General features: G+C 36.4%; 2 protein-coding genes across 2 annotated transcripts; both read left to right on the top strand.

Moving 5' to 3' along the window:
• The first annotated feature begins 12,881 nt into the window (after window positions 1-12,881).
• Window positions 12,882-13,920, top strand: LOC113040757 (SLAM family member 9-like). Its single transcript, XM_026199014.1, has 4 exons — window positions 12,882-12,888; window positions 12,985-13,305; window positions 13,379-13,678; window positions 13,763-13,920. Exons 1-4 carry the CDS (start codon window positions 12,882-12,884, stop codon window positions 13,918-13,920), a joined length of 786 nt encoding a protein of 261 aa, XP_026054799.1.
• A 1,036-nt stretch (window positions 13,921-14,956) lies between these two features.
• Window positions 14,957-18,831, top strand: LOC113039422 (gamma-glutamyl hydrolase-like). Its single transcript, XM_026197326.1, has 9 exons — window positions 14,957-15,094; window positions 15,741-15,855; window positions 15,949-15,999; window positions 16,172-16,256; window positions 16,345-16,483; window positions 17,147-17,253; window positions 17,836-17,926; window positions 18,171-18,308; window positions 18,441-18,831. The coding sequence occupies exons 1-9, from the start codon at window positions 14,998-15,000 to the stop codon at window positions 18,560-18,562; spliced, it is 945 nt and encodes a 314-aa protein (XP_026053111.1). The 5' UTR covers window positions 14,957-14,997; the 3' UTR covers window positions 18,563-18,831.
• Window positions 18,832-19,744: the final 913 nt, after the last annotated feature.

Raw genomic sequence — 19,744 nt, 5'->3', positions numbered from 1 at the left:
AATAACTGCCTGTGTTAAAGAAGGCTTCCGCCAGTAAGAAGTTACATGCTTCATATATTAAAACACATGTTAACACATGTTGTGACTCCAACAAACACTGCGAGCGCAGCTCGTTTGTGCAGACTAAGGTGTCACATCCTGCTAGAGGAGGATTCACATGCAGCGACTGGTCACTTTGAGTGTTTTGAGTTATTGACTGTTGGGTGAGCGACTTAAAAATGGTCCATGCGTTTGTTTTGTTCAGTTTGTCTTTGTTCTGTCTTATTGGTAAGTGAAAAGCTATTGTTGAAATCAGCTAAGGATTTCCATTGTTATATACCAACGAACAACAAGTCTGTTTACACAAACTCTTATCATGTTTATACATTATAATGGCTATTTTAATAGATATATTATATATGTAAATTTAAATGATTTACCAATCAGATAAGTAAACAATTGAAAAGGCTAAACCAATAGGGGGTCACTTACTGAATGAGTTCTCCATCTGAGTAACCATTGCTATCTGTTCTTTGGGTGCGTTTGGTGTTGAGACGGATGAAGTGAAGTCAGTGTCAGTGATGGAGGGAGGTTCAGTCACTCTACAGACTGATACTAAAATAACAAAAGATGATCTGATTCTGTGGAGATTCGGAGCTGAAGACTCTCCCATGGCTGAAGTCAACAGATCAGCCCAAATCATCTCAGTTTCTGAGAGTACCAGAGGATTCAAGGACAGATTGCAGTTGGACCCCCAGACTGGATCTCTCACTGTCAGGAACATCACAACGGACCACTCTGGCATTTATAAAGCACAGATCATTGGAAATAAGATGATAAGAAAAACATTCAATGTCACTGTTTATGGTGAGTTAAGAACTACAGACTCTAGACACAGATCCAGCTGACTTTATTGGTATTTGGCACTCATTTATATATTTCTCTGTTGTCATAAAAGCATCTGCTCAACATAAGCTATAAATTATAACAGTACATATGACATACACATTTTATAAATATCAATTATAATGTTTCAAGTAGTCATTTAAAGGAATAGTTCACCCAGAAATGAAAATCGGTGAAACATTTACTGACTCTCATGTCATTTATGAGGTTGTTTCTTCATGGGAACAGATTTGGGAAAATTACGCAATCTATCACTTGCTCACCAGTGTATTCTCAGCAGTGAATGGGTGCCGTCAGAATGAGTGTTATTATGGATCATGGACTTATATTGTGGCCAGAATAAATGATTCAATGTTAAAAAGTCATAATGATGGATTTTTTTTTTTTGACAAATATACGGTGTTTTTATCATTATTTTTTTATCATCAGCTGTTTGGACTCTCATTCTGATGGCACCCATCCATGGCTGGGGAAGTGGTGTAATGCTAAATATATCCAAATCTGTTTCCATGAAGAAACAAACTCATCTACATCTATTTTTTGGGGTGAACTATTCCTTCAATAGCGAAGTGTTCATGAATACTTCAAATCTACATTCAAATCTACAGTCTTTTGTTTAGTTTGGAATAAAGCCATTAGTCATCTTTTTAATGTAATGTAAACATTTCTAATCTTTTGTAGCTCGTCTGCCTGTTCCTATCATTAGCAGAGACTGTTCTTCATCTTCATCTTGTTCAGTGGTGAATGTGAGTCATGTGACTCTCTCCTGGTACAAAGGAAACAGTTTATTGTCCAGCATCAGTGTGTCTGATCTCAGCAGCAGCGTCTCTTTACATCTGGAGGTTGACTATCAGGATAACAACAGCTACAGCTGTGTCCTCAACAATCACATCTGTAACCAGACCACACATCTGGACACTGGTGAACTCTGTCAGATACATTCAGGTAACATTAGTGTTTATTGATGTAAGTCAGCAGCATCAGTCGTTTTGAATGTTTATTGTTGTTTTATCTCCTCAGACTCTGAATGTGTCTGCTGTTGTGACACTACTAAAGCTGTGATCCAATTGGTCATCTCTGCTCTGGTGGGTGTGGCTACTGTTGTTGTTCTGGGTTTTGAAATCACATCCGGAAAAGCTGAAAAGAAAAAACATCCTCATACAAAAACAACTCATACATCAACTTCAGCCCTACACTGATTCACTATTAAAACAATCATCTCGAATTCTTTTTTTCTTAATCTTTTTTTTTTCCAGATTTTTTTTAAATGGTTACAAAGGAAGAAGTGTATTTTTTATATGCACTGTTTATAATTTAGGATAGTCTATGTTTATGTAGAAAATAGCTATTTCTAGGACACTGATATGACTGATATCTAACTTACTGGTCAACATATTTTTTCTGCAGGTGGAAGATTTTTTAATTAAAGAAAATACTGTAAATTAAATGCAAACTACAGTATATAAAATACAAAATTGCATAAAATTGGGCCTATATTTAAATTTATATTGGGGATCCATGTACTTTACATGAACGGAGCGATGTGACAGACACAAAGATGAATCGATCTCTCTCACAGATGCGTGGGCATGCACACACACGACGCACAAAACTCTGCATTTAACATTCAATAGCAAATCCTTAAACTAACAACAAAACATACTTCCAGTAGCTGATTCAGAAGCACCAGATTGTCGTAGTAAAGTCAAAATGACCTCCTCATCTAGGTTCACCAAATTGTTGTCCATAAAATGCATTGCTGTTCTGTTGTAAGTAATCTTAAAAGATTCCTAAATGCATCTACTTTCTGAAGGCCAAATAAAGTGCTTTTGCTTTCTCCTCGATACACACGGTATCTCGCTGACATGGCTGCTTCAACTCTAACTGCGCTTACTGAAACCCTGCCTTCTTTCTTTTCCGATACATTTGGGCGGCATTACGTGAATATTTCCACATAGTGATGTAGACATGTGGGGGTGTGTTTAAAGGAGGTGTTTTAGGAGGGTGTGGCAGAGTCTTGACTTTGCTAAAGAATATCTTTTTGGATTTGAGACTTTAGTCTTTGCAACTGCGGGGATCTAATGTTAAACAGACATCTCCGTGACATCGGGTGCTATCAGGGTATCAAAACATACATGGACCACTCCCACAAGTTTGTCAAATGTGTCAAAATGCCAAAACTAAATGTCAAAAAGTTTTATTGAAGGTGGCGCAAGCACACAGTAAATTATTGTTTTAAAAGTATATGCCACTTCTAGGTCAAAGTTCAAGGTCAACTATTTTTAATTACTTTACTACTACGAATTTTGTCTCTTATAAAAAAATAAATCAGTAAAATCCTATTAATAAGCTAACTGTGCTGTACGTTACCTCATCATGTAACGTTAAAATGTACAGATTATACAGCAAATCTGTTTTCATTGTATATAATGGTCAGAGGTTTACCCAGAATTGATAGGACACTTAAGTTTATTATTTGTATTAAATAATTATAAAAAAGAAAAAAAATCATATTTTGTCCTTGATGAGACTGAAATGAGCTTCAAGACCAAAACTGCAGCATTTCACTTATATTATAAAACTGTTTACAAACTCAAATCATTTAGATTGTCCACTAGAGGGAGGAAAACCTTCAAAAATGTTTGTTTGTTCATTAACACTGATCAAAACTGTAGAATTGGCACCAATGTAACATACATGCAATGTATATAACAGAAATATCTGCAATAACTGGCAAGATCTCAGTTGATAGCAAAATATTCCTTCAACAGTAAAATAACCAACAAAAAAAATGTAAATGTAAAGTTAGTTGAAACCATTTGTTATGATACTTTTCACAGGCTAACAGTGCAGTGTTCATTTCAAACATTCTCCACCTTAATGGTTCAATAAGAAGAGAAGTTTTATAAAAATGAAAAGTAAAGGATAATGCAACAGTCACTATAGATGAGTGTTTGCAGTAATATCTCCATTCATTAACGCCATTGTCTCCTCTGGCACATTCCCTCCATTTTCAGAGGAATCTGTAAAAACAAAACAAAAAGATGATCTGAATCAAAAAAATTTAACTCAGATTTGGTTAATTTTACATGAATTATTTGGTCGTTTCAGATGGTCTAACTTGTTCAGTGTTGAAGGATCTTTATTCGACTAAATGATTTGAGCTGCTCACCTCGGACGATAAATGTCTTGGAAATCACATTTCTCCCATTCCTGGAGATATTTAGTTTATAAATCCCAAAGTCTGTGAGTCTGATGTCATTAATTGTGAGATATCCGTTCTGTTGATCCATCTGGACTCTGTTTCTGAATGTCTCATCATGACCAGTAGCATCGAAATTGTTTTGCTCATTCAGCCTGGCAAAGGCAATGAATGGGTTTGTGCTGTCTGTGTTTAATTCTCCAAACCTCCACTGCAGCACATCAAAACTTTGTATTGCAGTAACGCCAGTGTTTAGAGTCACCGTTCCTCCCACCCTCACTGATACTGTCTTCAGTTCATCTGTCTCAGCCAAACCATCACCTGGAGAACCAAGAAAGAGTAAATTATTTTTATTAACTACAGCACTGTTTCTTTGTAATGGCATTTGATGACAGAGAAGGGCGAAAACCAGATGTCAGTATATTAGACCTGTGAGTTAGGTCTTAAAGTGACATTTGAGTATTATAATTTCTAGGTGATTAGAATTTAAATTTCTGTTTATTTTATTTGTAACATTCAATTGTGTTTATTTGTTCAGTTGCTTGTGATTAGTATCTTTCTTCTGACTGTTTATTTGTTTTAAATAAGGTTGAGAAGTTTTTGCTCATATTAAGGCTATTAGGGCCAACGAGTTTTTACTACAAAGTAGTCTTTAAAAAACCAACATGGATATGATATATTTTTGCCATATCACTACTGGATGCAGTTATACAGTGTCTTACCATTGTTCATCTCACTGTATTCTTGTTTAGGGGTCTGGCCTGTTTAAACAAACCACAGACTTAATTAAGTAATTCAGTAACATAAATGTGGTAAAAATTACATGCTTGCACAATAAAGCTCATACTGCTCTATTAACTTTTAGTAAACTTGCCTGGTTGATTTCTGTTCCTGTATTTCCAGTAGACACGGAGTATCACAACTGCAGCCAAGACTAGTACAATAATTACAACACTAACGCAGATCAGCACCATGTGACTTAACGGTAAGCCATCTTCTGGGTTTAAACTTGATGCATCCACTATAAAACAGTAGATCAGAGAGTTAACAAATAAAACCATTGATGTGCAAGTTGAAAAATTAGAGAACTGAACAAATCAGTTTAAATCAGCACCAACATCAACTAATATCAGCTCTGCTGTACCTGAACATGGTTGACAGAGTTGAGTGATGTCCAGATGTGTGGTCTGGTTTCTGATGGGATTGTTGATCACACAGCTGTAGCTGTTTTTCTCCTGATATTCCACCTCCAGAGGTAGAGAGAGACTGATGCTGAGATCAGACACACTGATGCTGGACAATAAACTGTTTCCTTTGTACCAGGAGAGAGTCACATGACCCACATTCACCACTGAACACAACAGTGAACAATATGAAGAAGATGAAGGACACTGAGAAGAGTTTCTGGTGATGACAGGAACAGGCAGAGGACCTGAAGAGGGAAAAATCAGAATAAACAGACAATCCAAAATCCAAAATTGTGCAATTGAGTTTTACACACTAATCTATTTACCAGCATCCATGTCATCTCACTGACTAAACCATATAATACTAAAAAACAATGTCAATGAGAAGTAGGGGTGCTCCGATCACGATCGGCCGATCGTTAATGCGCATCTCGTCAGTAAAGCCGGTTCTCTAATCAGCGGTTAATTCCATCAGGTGCGTGATTTCACATAGAGCCGCTGTTACTACACAGAGCCGTTGTTAATAGAGAAGATGCGCCAAAAAACCCTGAAAATGAAGTGGATTTGCGCATCTTCTCTATTAACAACGGCTCTGTGTAGTAACAGCTGCTCTATGTGAAATCTAGGGATGTTCCGGTACTAGTCTGGACAAATTCCAAATGGAAGTGATCATCCCTATCCCCTTGAAGTGAGGACTTTGGAGTGAGTGGGGCATGTGCATGCCATTAAGAAGTCGTTAGGAAAGCACTTTGCTAAAGGAGCGACAAAATTTCCTCATTATCTTCAGCTGAGATGTTCCCGTGACAGCGCAGCATGTGTCCGTCAGCAGATGTCGCTGTTTTACTTTTATAAATTTTTATTTTTTATTTTATTTTTATTGTTGTTAGCATAACCGTTGCAAATAAGCATACATTTAATATTTAAATACGTTTTAAAAATATGCTACACTGTAAAACCCGACCAGTAAACTTAACTCAAACCGTTTGAGTAAACAGATTGTCTTGATTTAAACCATGTAAGTTTAAAAACTTTGCATTCAAGTAATTAAGTGATTAACTAAGTGCTGATTGAGAATTAGTGATGAACAGCTGCTGTTAACAAACAGAATCACTGAAGAAAAGAGAAACACAAGAACTACTACAACTGACTTCAGACACAGACTTAGATGAAATCAACTGAAATAAAATACATGAAATTTCTCAAGATCTGATTAAACAACCCCACAAACAGCATCACCAGCTCCACTTATTAATAACCAGACTGACTTTATTTCTGTCAGACGTCTACAGAAGATCTTATTGAGAATGAACTAAGGTTTAGATGTTGATTTATTGTTTCATTTGAAGTAACCATGTTAGAGATCAGTGTTTGCTTTAGTTGAGCTCTTGACCCTTGATTTCTGTCTTTATGTTTCCTCTGGCTGTTATAACCACATGTTTCTGAAACATGTTTGTTGTATCTCAAAAACCCAGAAGAAATGCCATTAGCATTTATACTTACCCCATTGATGAAAATCATCAATTATAGAAATTTAGCAATTATTAAAATGATCTGAGTATAACTTCTGTTGAAATGTGTGTTTAATTAGTTAGATAATATAGTAAAAGTGATGCTATGTAATTCTGTGATAATTATTATAATATATAAGACTTTCTAAACAGTGTGGTCTTCTACAGTGTCAAGCAGTCACACACAGACATCAACAATCAGGATATGAACCTCAACAATGGTGACCGTAATTACAATAAAATGCAGCAGAGCATGCTGAGAGCCATATATTAGTTTTGTACTATAATAATGCCCAGCATGCATTGCTATTTTTTATTTTTTGTGTGTGTGTGTGTGTGTGTGTGTGTGTGTCACCATTGTTGAGGTTCATATTCTGATTATTGATGTCTGTGTGTGACTAATTACTGTCATAGAAAAAAGATGAATGTGCACAAAGTGTTCAGTATTTTTTTGTAAACTGATTTTGATTAAACCGCAGGCTCTTTAAACATATTCCATTATAATGAAGTAAACTAATCATGCATCAGGTACCTTATCAATTTTTGGATTCTGAACAGCTCCATAATTGACAGTTGTCATCACCAGAAAGCTGCATAACAACCAATATCTGTTGATATTTTTTTCTGGGCTTTTGAGTTATAACAAACATGTTTTAGAAACACAAGGTTATAACAGCCAGACAAAAGACAAAGACAGAAATCAAGGGTCAAGAGCTCAACTAAAGCAAACACTGATCTCTAACATGGTTACTTCAAATGAAACAATAAATCAACATCTAAACCTTAGTTCATTCTCAATAAGATCTTCTGTAGACGTCTGACAGAAATAAAGTCAGTCTGGTTATTAATAAATGGAGCTGGTGATGCTGTTTGTGGGGTTGTTTAATCAGATCTTGAGAGATTTCATGTATTTTATTTCAGTTGATTTCATCTAAATCTGTGTCTGAAGTCAGTTGTAGTAGTTCTTGTGTTTCTCTTTTCTTCAGTGATTCTGTTTGTTAACAGCAGCTGTTCATCACTAATTCTCAATCAGCACTTAGTTAATCACTTACTTAATCGCAAAGTCTTAAAACTTACATGGTTTAAATCAAGGCAATCTGTTTACTCCAACGGTTTGAGTTAAGTTATATGTCGGGTTTTACAGTGTATATAATATATAAAAACGAATACATTTAAAACTTTTTAAAACATTAAATGTATATTGTTTTTATGTAGAAGTCCATCAGTGAATCTGCTGTCACGGGAACATCTCAGCTGAAGATAATGAGGAAATTATGTCGCTCCTTTTGCAAAGTTCATTCCTAACGACTAGTTAATGGCACGCACATGCACTACTCACTCCAAAGTCCCCGCTCCAAGGGGATAAGTTTGGTACCGGTACTAGTACCGGAACATCCCTAGTGAAATCAGCACCTGATGGAATTAACAGCTGATTAGAGAACCGGCTTTACTGACGAGATGCGCATAACGATCGGCCGATCGTGATCGGAGCACCCCTAATGAGAAGCATCCTTGAGCTTGGAAAAGCATTATATAAATTAAACATGTTGCTATTATAATTATTATTAAAACAGAAAAAATCCAATTGTAAAAGTTCTAAACACCACATGTAAATTTCCACTAGTTTTGTCTCTCTGGGTCGCTTGCCACAAATGACACATACCAGACTTTGACTGTGGTCTCATTTCACCCTTTACAAAAGAAACCAGACACTGTACATTTAGCTTGGTGTTGTCTCTAAGAGGATATTGGATGATAGAAAGATGGAAAAGTTACCAAAGTAACCACCTGTGACTTGGCTAATTTTGCATTTGGCCTGCTGACGGACTCGTACAGTATTCTTAATATGGTTCAATGTTGCAACACACTGAAATCAACTACAAAATACTCACCAGAAACTATAACACTGAACGTCTTTGGCAGGACCTCTTTTCCACCAATGGTCTGCAGTTCATAAAGTCCAGAGTCTTCAGTTTTGGTGTTTGTGATGGTCAGAGATCCAGTCCGATCATCCAGCTGCAGCCGGTCTCTGAACTTCCCATCAAGAACATCATTGTATACTGAGACCTTATTGACTACAGAGATGATCTGAGCTATACGAGTGTGGCCAAGTCCAAATACCCACACTATACGTTCATATTTCTGTAAATCAGTAAGATCAGTGTGAAGCGTGACAGAATCTCCCTCCATCACTGACTTCACAATATCAGTAAACACACCTGGAAAACAAACAGACACTGTTGTAAAGACTCGAGGAAATCCAAATGTTTATCATCTAATCATATTTGATCAAGTTCAAAAGGTTAGTTGTTTGAGGGAAATGGTAGTGCAGTCTGCAGATGTGTAACTGAGGTTGATAAATTATGTAAATATTACGCGTACGCATATCGCTCAACAATAAATGGACACATTAGCTCGATTACAAAAGGCGTAACCTCAAGCGAAGTTTAAAGAGCTACAAAGCGAAAGCATAAGTCTCGAAGCTTTCTAAATACTCACCTTTTGCGAGCAAAAAGAATAGAAGTAAAACAGGGGCTTTCATTTTCGTGAGTAATGACATTTAATGAAGATGTTGAGTGTAGTGAGTAAATGTTACGAGTGTTTAGCCTTAACTAGCTAGCTCGTATCATATACATCCGCGCTAACAGCGAAAACACCTTACTAACATTTTTGGTTGAAACCGATGTAGAGCTATTTTTACACCCATTGAGATTAATTTGTGAATTATACTCGACTCCTGGATATTTCTCTTCTGAGAAGCCTGGCGTTGAGAGAATCGGAAGTGAGATTTTCGATAAACGTCAGGAAGTTATTAGTCCTGTGATATCCTGAAGGAAGGATATTGATCGCGTCGCCACCTACGAATGCAAACAAAAACATAACTTTCACTGTTTGGAGCTCCACTAGTTATCTTTTCCAAATGACTTTCCTAAATAGGGGAGAGTGGGGGCGGTTGCAACACATTTTACATTTCCTTCAGTTTCTCAGCGACTGTTTGTATTAGAAAGACAAAATATATATATATTAAACCCATATATATCACCTACCTGGCCATACTGTTGCAACATGTGTACATGTGATAATATGAAAGTAATTTGTACTTAAATGGACCCTGAAAAATGTTGCAACTGTCCCCATATGTGGGGATAGTTGCAACAGTACCGAGGGGCAGTTGCAACAGTCATTTAGATGTAATAAAACTCATACTTTGGCATCATTTTTCAGTTTATCTGAAATATCATTTATCTTTTTTAGTTTATTTGAGACCAGAGTTCACAGAGTTAACTTATTAAAGTAAAAAAAACAAGTACACAACCATGTAACACCTTTGTCAATCTCACAAACTGATTTATGTAGGCCCTAACAATTTCATAATGGTTTGGTTTGGTTTGTTGGCTTGTTTCCAGTGTGTTTTTTGTCAGTTTTCTCTTAACTTTTGTTGGCTTTCTCTTAACTTTTGCTTTCTCCCTCTACAAAGCCCCCTTTCCGGGGGTGTCTGTCAAGATGGCCAGTTTGCATTTTTTCCTATACCGTTTGCTTTCGTTATCTTCTGTGGTCCTGCTCTGGGGTGAGGTCTAACAGACTTGCATGACAACTCAGCTTGCACTGGAGGAACTACAGAAGAAGTAGGACTCCCAGCTTGCACTGGAGGAACTGCAGAAGAGGCAGAAGTCCCTGTGTGCACTGGAGAAACTTCCAAAGGAGCAGATATCACAGCTTGCTCTGGAAGGACTGGTGGTGGCGGCTGGTCCGTCACCAAAGATGGTGCAAAGTCACTGTCTTTGAATTTATCTTGGTTATAAGGCCACATTTCAGTGCTGCTAAAGCCATTCTGCACATTGCCTGGTGTTCCATTTGCCTTTTATATAAAAAAAATGTATCTAATTGTCATTATTATTGCCATGAGGGACAGTTGCAACAATGCGTTGCAACTGTCCCACCCCCTGGCAGCCATCTTAAAACTGTGATGCCAGCCTAACAAATTAACTTGAACACATTGTACCTAGGTCTGTTAAGAGCTAAGAAACTGCACATTCAAACTATAAAACTATAAAGACCAATGCTTAATCAGTTTAGACATTATGACAAAAAATCTAGTTGTAAAAAAAGTTACTTTTTTGCCTTGAATTTCAGTTCTCCCATAAGGTAGTTTCACATGTGGCTGTTAACTTCCAGAAAGAAGGAAGGGCATACTGAGCATGTGCAGTAGAAGTGTCATGATTCCAGCTCATTCCTGATTGGAAAAATCAGCAATGTTGCAACTGCCACACGTTGCAACTGTCCCCACTCTCCCCTACATGTAATCACGTGATATTCAGCTGAAATAGCTGTTTCAATAAGGTATCTAACTTTACACCATACGTGTTGACTTCAGTGTACGTGTACGTGTGTTTTGTGTGTCCTGGAGGTGTCTTGCAGTTCACCTGATGACCACTTGTCTTGTGGGATACAGCTATGACTTCTTGTGGGTGCATACTGTATTCTAGGTCAAACTGAAATCAGATTAACCCCAAATCACCCTGACATATTCATCTAAACATTATGGTCTAATTTTGAAAACTTTATAATGAGAACAAAAGTATTATTACTATAGTTGGTTTAATTTTCATTATCACGTTCTGTATGGTTGCATCAGATCAAGAGAAGATCTGCAGCAGATCAAGTGTGTGTTTGTGTGTGTGTGTGTGTGTGTGTTTAATAAACTGTGAACAGCTTCTGAGACAAAATGAAACCTGCAGTGTATCTGACTTTTTTTTTATCTAAATGTGGTTTTGTTTTGTTGAGTGGACGGAATAGCTCGTGTTTGTGTGTGTGTGTGTGTTGCATGTGGTTGAATGGCTTCTTCCTGTCCTTGTAACGTAAACCACATATTTTTCCTGTTAATATAAATAAACTAGATAAAGTAAAATAGACAAAGTAGTTAGTCTATCAACACTATTTAATGCTACTCACAATTAGGTATCTATTTGCCAATGACCATTTCATATTTAATAGAGAAACAAATGAACCATTACAAGAACTCGTACTTTAGTAGGTTGCGGTTTGCACACTAGTAACGTAAGATATTGAGAAGTTTGACTTGTTTTAATATCAGCAGCACCCTTAACATGATCGGCTGTCATAAATAATAAAGATAAGATGTATTTTATAGCAATGTTTAATTATGTAGGTTAAGTAGAACAAATGCAAATGCAGGGTTAGTGCATCTGCACGCCATGGGAGGGTGTAAAACAGAGGAGGATTCAGTCCTGGTCACATTTCGAGTGATGTTCTCTCAGATAGCACAGCAAACTGCTGATAAAAATGCTTCATTGGCTTGTTTTGTTTGTTTTGTGCTTCTGGCGTCTTGTTGGTAAGTTAAAATGTACTCTTTTTCTTAGCCCTTTTAGCTCTTGCAGTTTTATAATGGAGTAAAAACGTGTTGAAATTTATTTTACATTTTACATTACCTTACAGATGGGAAAATGTATGAACCTGTTTAGCAAGCTAATATCATGCTATGCTACAGCTAATATAGTAAGCAAATAATTAACTGAAAAGAAAGCGATTTTTTTTTCCTCTTTAAATATTTTTTTAGATGTTGTTGTATTAGTGTAGTGCTGGTTATCGGTAAACCTGTTTTCGTGTTAATGGTGGTTTATGTCTACTAAACGGAGACCAACTTAATATTCAGACTGCAGAGTAATCAATTTAAAACACATTGGACTTATTTCTATTAATTTTATATTACTGTACCAGAATTTGACATGGAGAAATGAGGCTGAGTTCAGTGTAACAACTGGCTAAACGCGACATAAAAATACAAATTAATAAAAAACTTATATTATTAATATAATTTAATCATGTTATCAATAAAAAGTAACTCTAGTCTGATTTCACAATGATCATCTCCCACTAATAATAAAAATGAAATTTAGACCGTCATACCAATCTGTGCTTTTCCAGTGACCATTTGAAAACCATTTGGGACAGATTTGACTTACTATTTCAAGAAACACTCTAAACACTTTGGAAAATCAATCAATTGTTTAGTTAACATTTACATATGAGATGTACCACTAATACACAGCTTTGTGCTTTTTCTTAGTGCTAAAATAGATGAGTGGTTTGAGAATGAACTTTGAAGTTAACTGAAACTAGTGAACCAACAGAAAGCATCTTTAGTCAGTGATTGAGAAAGAAGTGCTCTTGTGTGTTTCAGATGTGATTGGTGTTGAGGCAGATGAAATCGAGACGTTGTCGGTGATGGAGGGCGATTCTGTCACCTTACCGACTGGTGTGTCTAAAATACAAGAGGATGATCTGATCATGTGGATGAGCGGAAACTACTGTATCGCTAAACTCAACATATCATCCCAAGTCATCTCTGAAATTCACAACATATTCAGAGACCGACTGAAGCTGGATCATAAGACTGGATCTCTGACCATCACAAACATCAGAAGCACAGACTCCGGACTTTATAAAGCACAGATGATTGGACAACATGTGTCAAAGAAAACTTTTAATGTCACCGTCATCGGTGAGTAGAAACTCACAGACTCTGACACAAACAATTTATTCTGGTTTCTTGATGTTTCTCTAATGTTTTCCAGCTCGTCTGCCCGTTCCTGTTATCACCAGTTACTGTCCTCAAAATCCTTCTCCGTCAGGATCATCGGCGTCCAGATGTGTACTGCTGTGTTCAGTGGTGAATGTGGGTCACGTGACTCTCTCCTGGTACAAAGGAAACAGTTTATTGTCCAGCATCAGTGTGTCTGATCTCAGCATCAGTCTCTCTCTACCTCTGGAGGTGAAATATCAGGAGAAAAACAGCTACAGCTGTGTGATCAACAATCCCATCACAAACCAGACCACACATCTGGACATCAGCAAACTCTGTCAACCATGTCCAGGTATCATCAAACCATCAGCACATCCGCAGCATATCATCAATCATTATATATACAAATATTTATTCAGTTCCTTTTTCCCTTCAGAATGCGTCTGCTGTTGTAAGTCAACTGAAGCTGTGATCCGATTGGCTGTCTCTGCTCTGGTGGGCGTGGCTACTGTTGTTGTTCTGGTTTATGACATCAGATCCAGAAGAGCTGAGCAGAAAGAAAGGGCTCTGAAATCATTATCGGACCATAACTGACTTACTATGAGAAGAATAAACCTATGTTTATGTTTTTATGTTCTATGAATGCTCTGTAACACAACATGGCTTAAAACTCATAGCTAATTCTGATTCTCATGCAATCATATATTTTTTACTTAACATCCATTTCTGCAATAAAAAAATAAACATATTTCTTTCATTTCTGCTTACTGAACACTTTCTTCTGTTTCTGTGGTCTGGTAGGTAGCAGACCCGTGGAATGTCAGCATTTAAGCATTGACAGGAAGTTGGTTCATTTTTTTTAAGAACTTGCCCTTTAGTGGCAGAACGTTCTGTCTTTAATACTGTTGTTACCAAGTTGTATCCAAATTGAGCTACTGGTAGGCCTACTTTTGTGTCACCTTACACACCTTTGTTTGAGAACCAAGTTTACTTTTTAGCAACCCTCAGAAAAACTATTTGACATACTGAAACCTTGCTGTGTGTTAATCTACTTTAACCTACTTTCTACAGAGGGCACTTATTCATTCAACACTGCTGATGCAAGTGTTACTCTTTTATGAAAGGTCACCATAATTAATTATGAGATTATGTGTTATGACGATTGATTGTCATAGAGCGATTTGTCTTAATGTTGTTTTAATAGTGTCATACAATGCACTCCTTTGGGCTGAATGTAGAAAATAATTAATCATCGCTTTTCTCTTGTGCATTTCCTTTACAGAATGTAACGTTTACGTAACGTTTGGCTTTTTTTATAACACACGTGGTATTACGCTACAATTATCTTCTGACAAGAATGCAGTTTTTAGAATTTAAGAACATTTTGACAGGAACGTCATTCTGACGATGATGATTCGAGTGGGCGGGGCCAGCCGTGACTTTTCGCTTTTTATCTCATTGGATTGTGAATTCGTCGAGCTGATCCTCACTGAAGAACAGCTAACGCTTCAGTAATTCACGCGTGTCAAGGAGCCGCTCGGTTAACGTGACGATTGCGGATAAGTGGATCCAGGTTAAAAAGCCTGACATCGCCAGTGCAGCTCTTAACAGATAACATCTAGGACTAGGAGCTGTCATTTATTTCCTCCTTTGGTGTGTTACCTGAGGTGGATGTATTACCAGGTGCTCGTCATCGCGGTCTTTGCCGCTTTTCTATGCGGTTTTCCAGCATCATGCGCTCGTAGTTTAAATGACAGACCAATCATCGGTAAGAATAAAAGCGAGTCTTTGTGAACTTCTGTTTGATGGTAACTAGTGTATGATGTCTGGTAAATTATGTTTTATGTTATCTCATAATCTTGCGATGTCGTGTTGCTCACTAGGATTTTTTTTTTTAATCGCAAGCATCCTTCCTGTACTCGTTTTCTTCTGGATTGTTTTTTTAACTCTTAAAAGCATAGTCATTGTAACACATTTTAAACATGGTTGGAACCTAACCTTGCAGGAAAAAAGAAAAATGTAACCATTCAGTACTTAGCTGTTCTCCTAACCAGTCCATGTTGGTTTGGTTTGATGGTTTTAAAGAGTTTGTGGGCTTTTGTGGTTGTGATACCAACTACCTGTTTGGTTAGTCTAGGAAGACAACAGACCAGTACAACCTTATGAAAATTAACCATTGTTTTAATAGCCAAAAGTGAAACTATGGGTAGTTTCACTAACTATGGTTACTATAGTTAGTGTTGTAAAGCCATTGGTAATTTGTGGTAACCATATTTCAACTATTTTAACTATATATATATATATATATATATATATATATATATATATTATTATTATTTATTATTATTATTTTTTTTATATATATTTTTTATTATTATTATTATTATTATTTTTTATTTTTTTTTGCATTACAGGAATTTTAGCCCAGGAAAACTTAGAAGACGACCCTCATGCACAGGGCACTTCTTATATTGCTGCATCATATGTGAAACACTTGGAGTCAGCTGGTGCCAGGGTTGTACCAATTCAGTAAGTTAAACACAATCTACATGCTATTATTAAAAATAAATAAATAAAAAAGGAGAGAAAGAATTCATAAAGGTCATTGTATTTGGTTTGCAGCATAAATCGCACAGAGGAGGAGTATGAAAAACTGTTCAATGCAATTAATGGGTGAGTGAGTTTGACTACTTTGACCCCTGCCTAAGCTGCTAGATGTGTTTGGAACATAGAAGTTGGTTTATATTTGGTCCCTCTTGTAAACCACTTACTAGACCAGCTAGAAACCAGATAATATGTTCCAGAACTGCTTTTTATTCATATCTATATTAATCGACTGATTTAGTTTGCTGCTTCCTGGTGGGGATGTGGACATTGTCAAGTCTCAGTTTACCAGAGTGGCAAAGATTTTCTATGAACTTGCAGTAAAGGTAAGTGAAAAACATAATCATCATGTGAAAATAAGATTTGAATAAATATGATTATGCCTTGATGGTTCTTCGTTATTAACCACAACAGGCTAATGATGTTTCGGATTATTTTCCGATCTGGGGCACTTGCCAGGGCTTCCAGCAGCTCACGGTTCTGACTAGCAACAAGAACTTATTGACCTTGACTGACACCAAAGCAGTCGCCCTGCCACTGACCTTCAGCCCAGGTTGGTAGCATTGTGTTTTTCTTGAGCGCCAACCTCATGCTCTCTCATGAAGCCAACAAGGAAGTGAGAAAAACTGTAATTCATCGACTGGCTGCTTGAGGCTGGCTGCAAAAGGGAGTCAGTCCCATTGACTCCCCATGTTAAAATGTCCAAATTTACATCAGAAAAATACATGTTTACAGCCTGGTGAAAAAAAATATTTTGGTCTATATAGCTAATGTTACACTTCATGACAATTGTGAAGGGGTGAATTTTTTTTATAACTCATCCGTTTAAATTATATTAAGCCTTAATATTCTGCATAATTAAGGGCGTGGCCAATTGAGTGACAGGTGGATTGCCCTGCTCTCACCGCCTATGTGCTAGGTGGGCGTGGCTTCAGCAACCAGCTACCACCTTTTTGCCTATTTTTGGAATGCCAAACTCTTACTAGTAATACAGGACTGCCATTTTTTAGAATAATTATAATTAATGGGTGGAAATGTACAAGTTTATATAAGAATATTTATATACCCATGTCAAACTAGATGTGTAACATGATGATGTGGCTTACTATTCTTATACATTTGCGACACTTTCTAAACTTTTTCTTATATTATTGAACCAAACTAATGGCTGTTTACAATGAGTTGATGTTCAGTTAATGATTTTGATCGATTACAGGAGCTCAAAAAAGCAGGCTGTTTAAGAAGTTTCCAAAGGATGTTCTTCAGTCTTTGTCAGAAGAGAACATCACGTCTAATTTCCACAGCTGGAGCTTGTCCATGCAGGTAGCTTACTGTATTTCATAACACTGCAATGCATACAATGGAATCCCATCAAAACCAGAAACACTGATTCTGTATTTCTCTTGGTACTTCTTGAATACTGACCAGCAGTGTTGGGGAAAGTTACTTTTAAAAGTAATGCATTACATTACTTGTGCGTTACTATTTCTCACCTGGGCTTGGCTGGCTAACAAAAATACATTTCTAACAATAACACTCTTATTTGCGAAATAAAAAAATTCAAAAACGTTTGTTGCTTTTGCTTATTGATTTATTCATATGGGACCATCAAAGGTTAGCAGTGAGATCAATCATATCAAGTGTATTTGTGTTATTTAACAGGTTTAATGATTGCAGGTTTGCATCATTTCTGAGATTCGCAGTTCGCTGTTTTTATTAATTTTGAGGAATTTTAATGTAAATGCATTAATTCACTAGTTTTTTTTTTACTACTAAAAGTAATCTGATAACTCAACTAAAGTTATGTATAATTTGTTACCCCCAACACTGCAGATCAGTCACTGTATACTTCAGCTATTTTTGATTTCTTTTTCGGAGTTGTCTAAACATGATTTGCTCTTACAGAATTACAGTAGCAATGCCAAGCTTAAGCATTTTTATCGAGTCCTGACAACAAACACAGATGGCAAGAAGGAGTTCATTTCCACCATGGAGGGTATGAATGCTACAGAGCATCTCTTTGTGTATGTGTGTGATGTAACCCATCATTCAGGAAGTCCCACAGTCAGCTGTTTTTCATTAAATTGAGTTCACCCATAATACTGTACTGTAGTGAGCTAATTGGTCGGTTTTACATGTAGAAGTAAATATGTGTGTAGAAGTGAATATAATTAGTTACATTTATATAGTTGTATATTATATCAAAATGTTTTAATGAGCCTCTGTTGAATATCTTGTAGCATATCAATATCCCTTCTATGCTGTTCAATGGCATCCAGAGAAAAGCCCATTTGAGTGGATTGAGAAAGATGGTATGGTGCACACACTCTCAGCCATCAAAGCCGCGTTCTACACTGCCCACTTCTTCGTTTCTGAAGGTTGGTCAACTAAAAAATTTACATTTTAAAGGGAAATTTGAATATCTCATCTTTGCATTAGTTAAGTTAAGCATTGGGCTTTTACACTGACCACTTATTTTCTGCCTTTATTTGCTGTTTTTGTTTATTCAGCAATGAAAAACCATCATCGGTTTTCTTCGCAAAGTGAAGAAGAAAAATATCTGATTTACAACTATCAGCCTGTCTTCAAAGGCACGAACAGCATCTTTCTTCAAAATTACTACTTCGATTGAGTGTTCACACTGTTCATCGTGGCAGAATTATTTTTTATTTCATTTTTTTAAACTATTGTTTTTATTTCTTTTGCTCAAAGTTTGCCCAAACTTGATGTTTGGAATGCATAATTGTAACATTCATAATTCTGACTCACTTACGTAGCTCTCGATTGTAGATATGAAGTGTTTTAGAATCACCGTGACAGAATGTATTGTTACAGTTATATCCATTTCAGAAGTCATATTATATAATATGTATCTTCTTGTGCCATTGTTCAGCAGTTAAACAATGTTATGTTTCAAAGGGTTCAGTAACATGACCAATGCAATGTAAAAAAATTCTATTACTCTCGTCAATTTGAGAGAAAATAAAATATATATATATATATATAAACTTATCTTAAACTGGAAAACAAACCTAAACATTTTAATTGTATATGGTAATTCACTCACTTCCCCAGTAGGGGCAGTCCAAACTACATGGTACGTTTAAAAAGGGTCGGACAAGACTTCTCAAAACATTTATTTAGCTTTTTTTTTTAAAGAGGTGAGATAACACAAAATTACCAGAAAACAACGAGACCAAAATCTCCTTACAATCAAATACATAAAGCAGTTTGAGGTACAAAATCAAAATGGAAAAAGTGCAAATATGCTAATAGCTCTCGTACCAGGACACTAAAGGTACAAAACAGAAGCATTCAACAGCGTTCTACACTGGCATCAAACTCTCCTACGTCAAGGCTTTAGAAACAAACAATAATGCATGTACATTATATATAGCGTTCTGGAGAAGGCTACTAACCATTTAAATCTTGTTAAACATGAACGGTTCACGTTTGCTAAATTGTGTACAATCAGTTGACCCCTGACATGTGCATAGACTTATACTACATTGTTTCATGCACTTGAAATGAATAAAGAAAAGACTTTCTATGGCGACAATTAAGATTGTTCTTTGACACATATACTGTACCATAAACAAGATCATCACTATGAGAGCTGATTTAACACTATTCTTTTTTATTGTGATCACCGTTTACTTTGCGTTTAAAAGATTAAATTCAATGCGCACTGAAAACATTAAAGAAATCGTTAGCTAGCTCCATTCGACACATTTCTATATGAAAGATTCTTTTGTAAGGAGAATCTTGTTATGCTTTGGAGGCCGTTGGTGCTGAGCAACGTTAAAGGTGCAAT

The sequence above is a fragment of the Carassius auratus genome, chromosome 22 (assembly GCF_003368295.1).
Source record: "Carassius auratus strain Wakin chromosome 22, ASM336829v1, whole genome shotgun sequence".
In the NCBI taxonomy this organism is placed as follows: Eukaryota; Metazoa; Chordata; class Actinopteri; order Cypriniformes; family Cyprinidae; genus Carassius; species Carassius auratus.
Note: the sequence above shows the minus strand (reverse complement) of the source record. Positions and strands in the feature narration are given on the sequence as shown.

What these genes read in the sequence shown, in the direction of transcription:
- LOC113040757 (XM_026199014.1), top strand. An exon ending in TTTTAATGTCACCGTCATCG is followed by an intron (nt 13,306 to 13,378) that starts GTGAGTAGAAAC and finishes AATGTTTTCCAG; the next exon opens with CTCGTCTGCCCGTTCCTGTT. An exon ending in ACTCTGTCAACCATGTCCAG is followed by an intron (nt 13,679 to 13,762) that starts GTATCATCAAAC and finishes TTTTCCCTTCAG; the next exon opens with AATGCGTCTGCTGTTGTAAG.
- LOC113039422 (XM_026197326.1), top strand. Translation starts at nt 14,998, where the DNA reads ATGTATTACCAGGTGCTCGTCATCGCGGTCTTTGCCGCTTTTCTATGC. An exon ending in GCCACTGACCTTCAGCCCAG is followed by an intron (nt 16,484 to 17,146) that starts GTTGGTAGCATT and finishes GATCGATTACAG; the next exon opens with GAGCTCAAAAAAGCAGGCTG. An exon ending in CCACTTCTTCGTTTCTGAAG is followed by an intron (nt 18,309 to 18,440) that starts GTTGGTCAACTA and finishes TTGTTTATTCAG; the next exon opens with CAATGAAAAACCATCATCGG.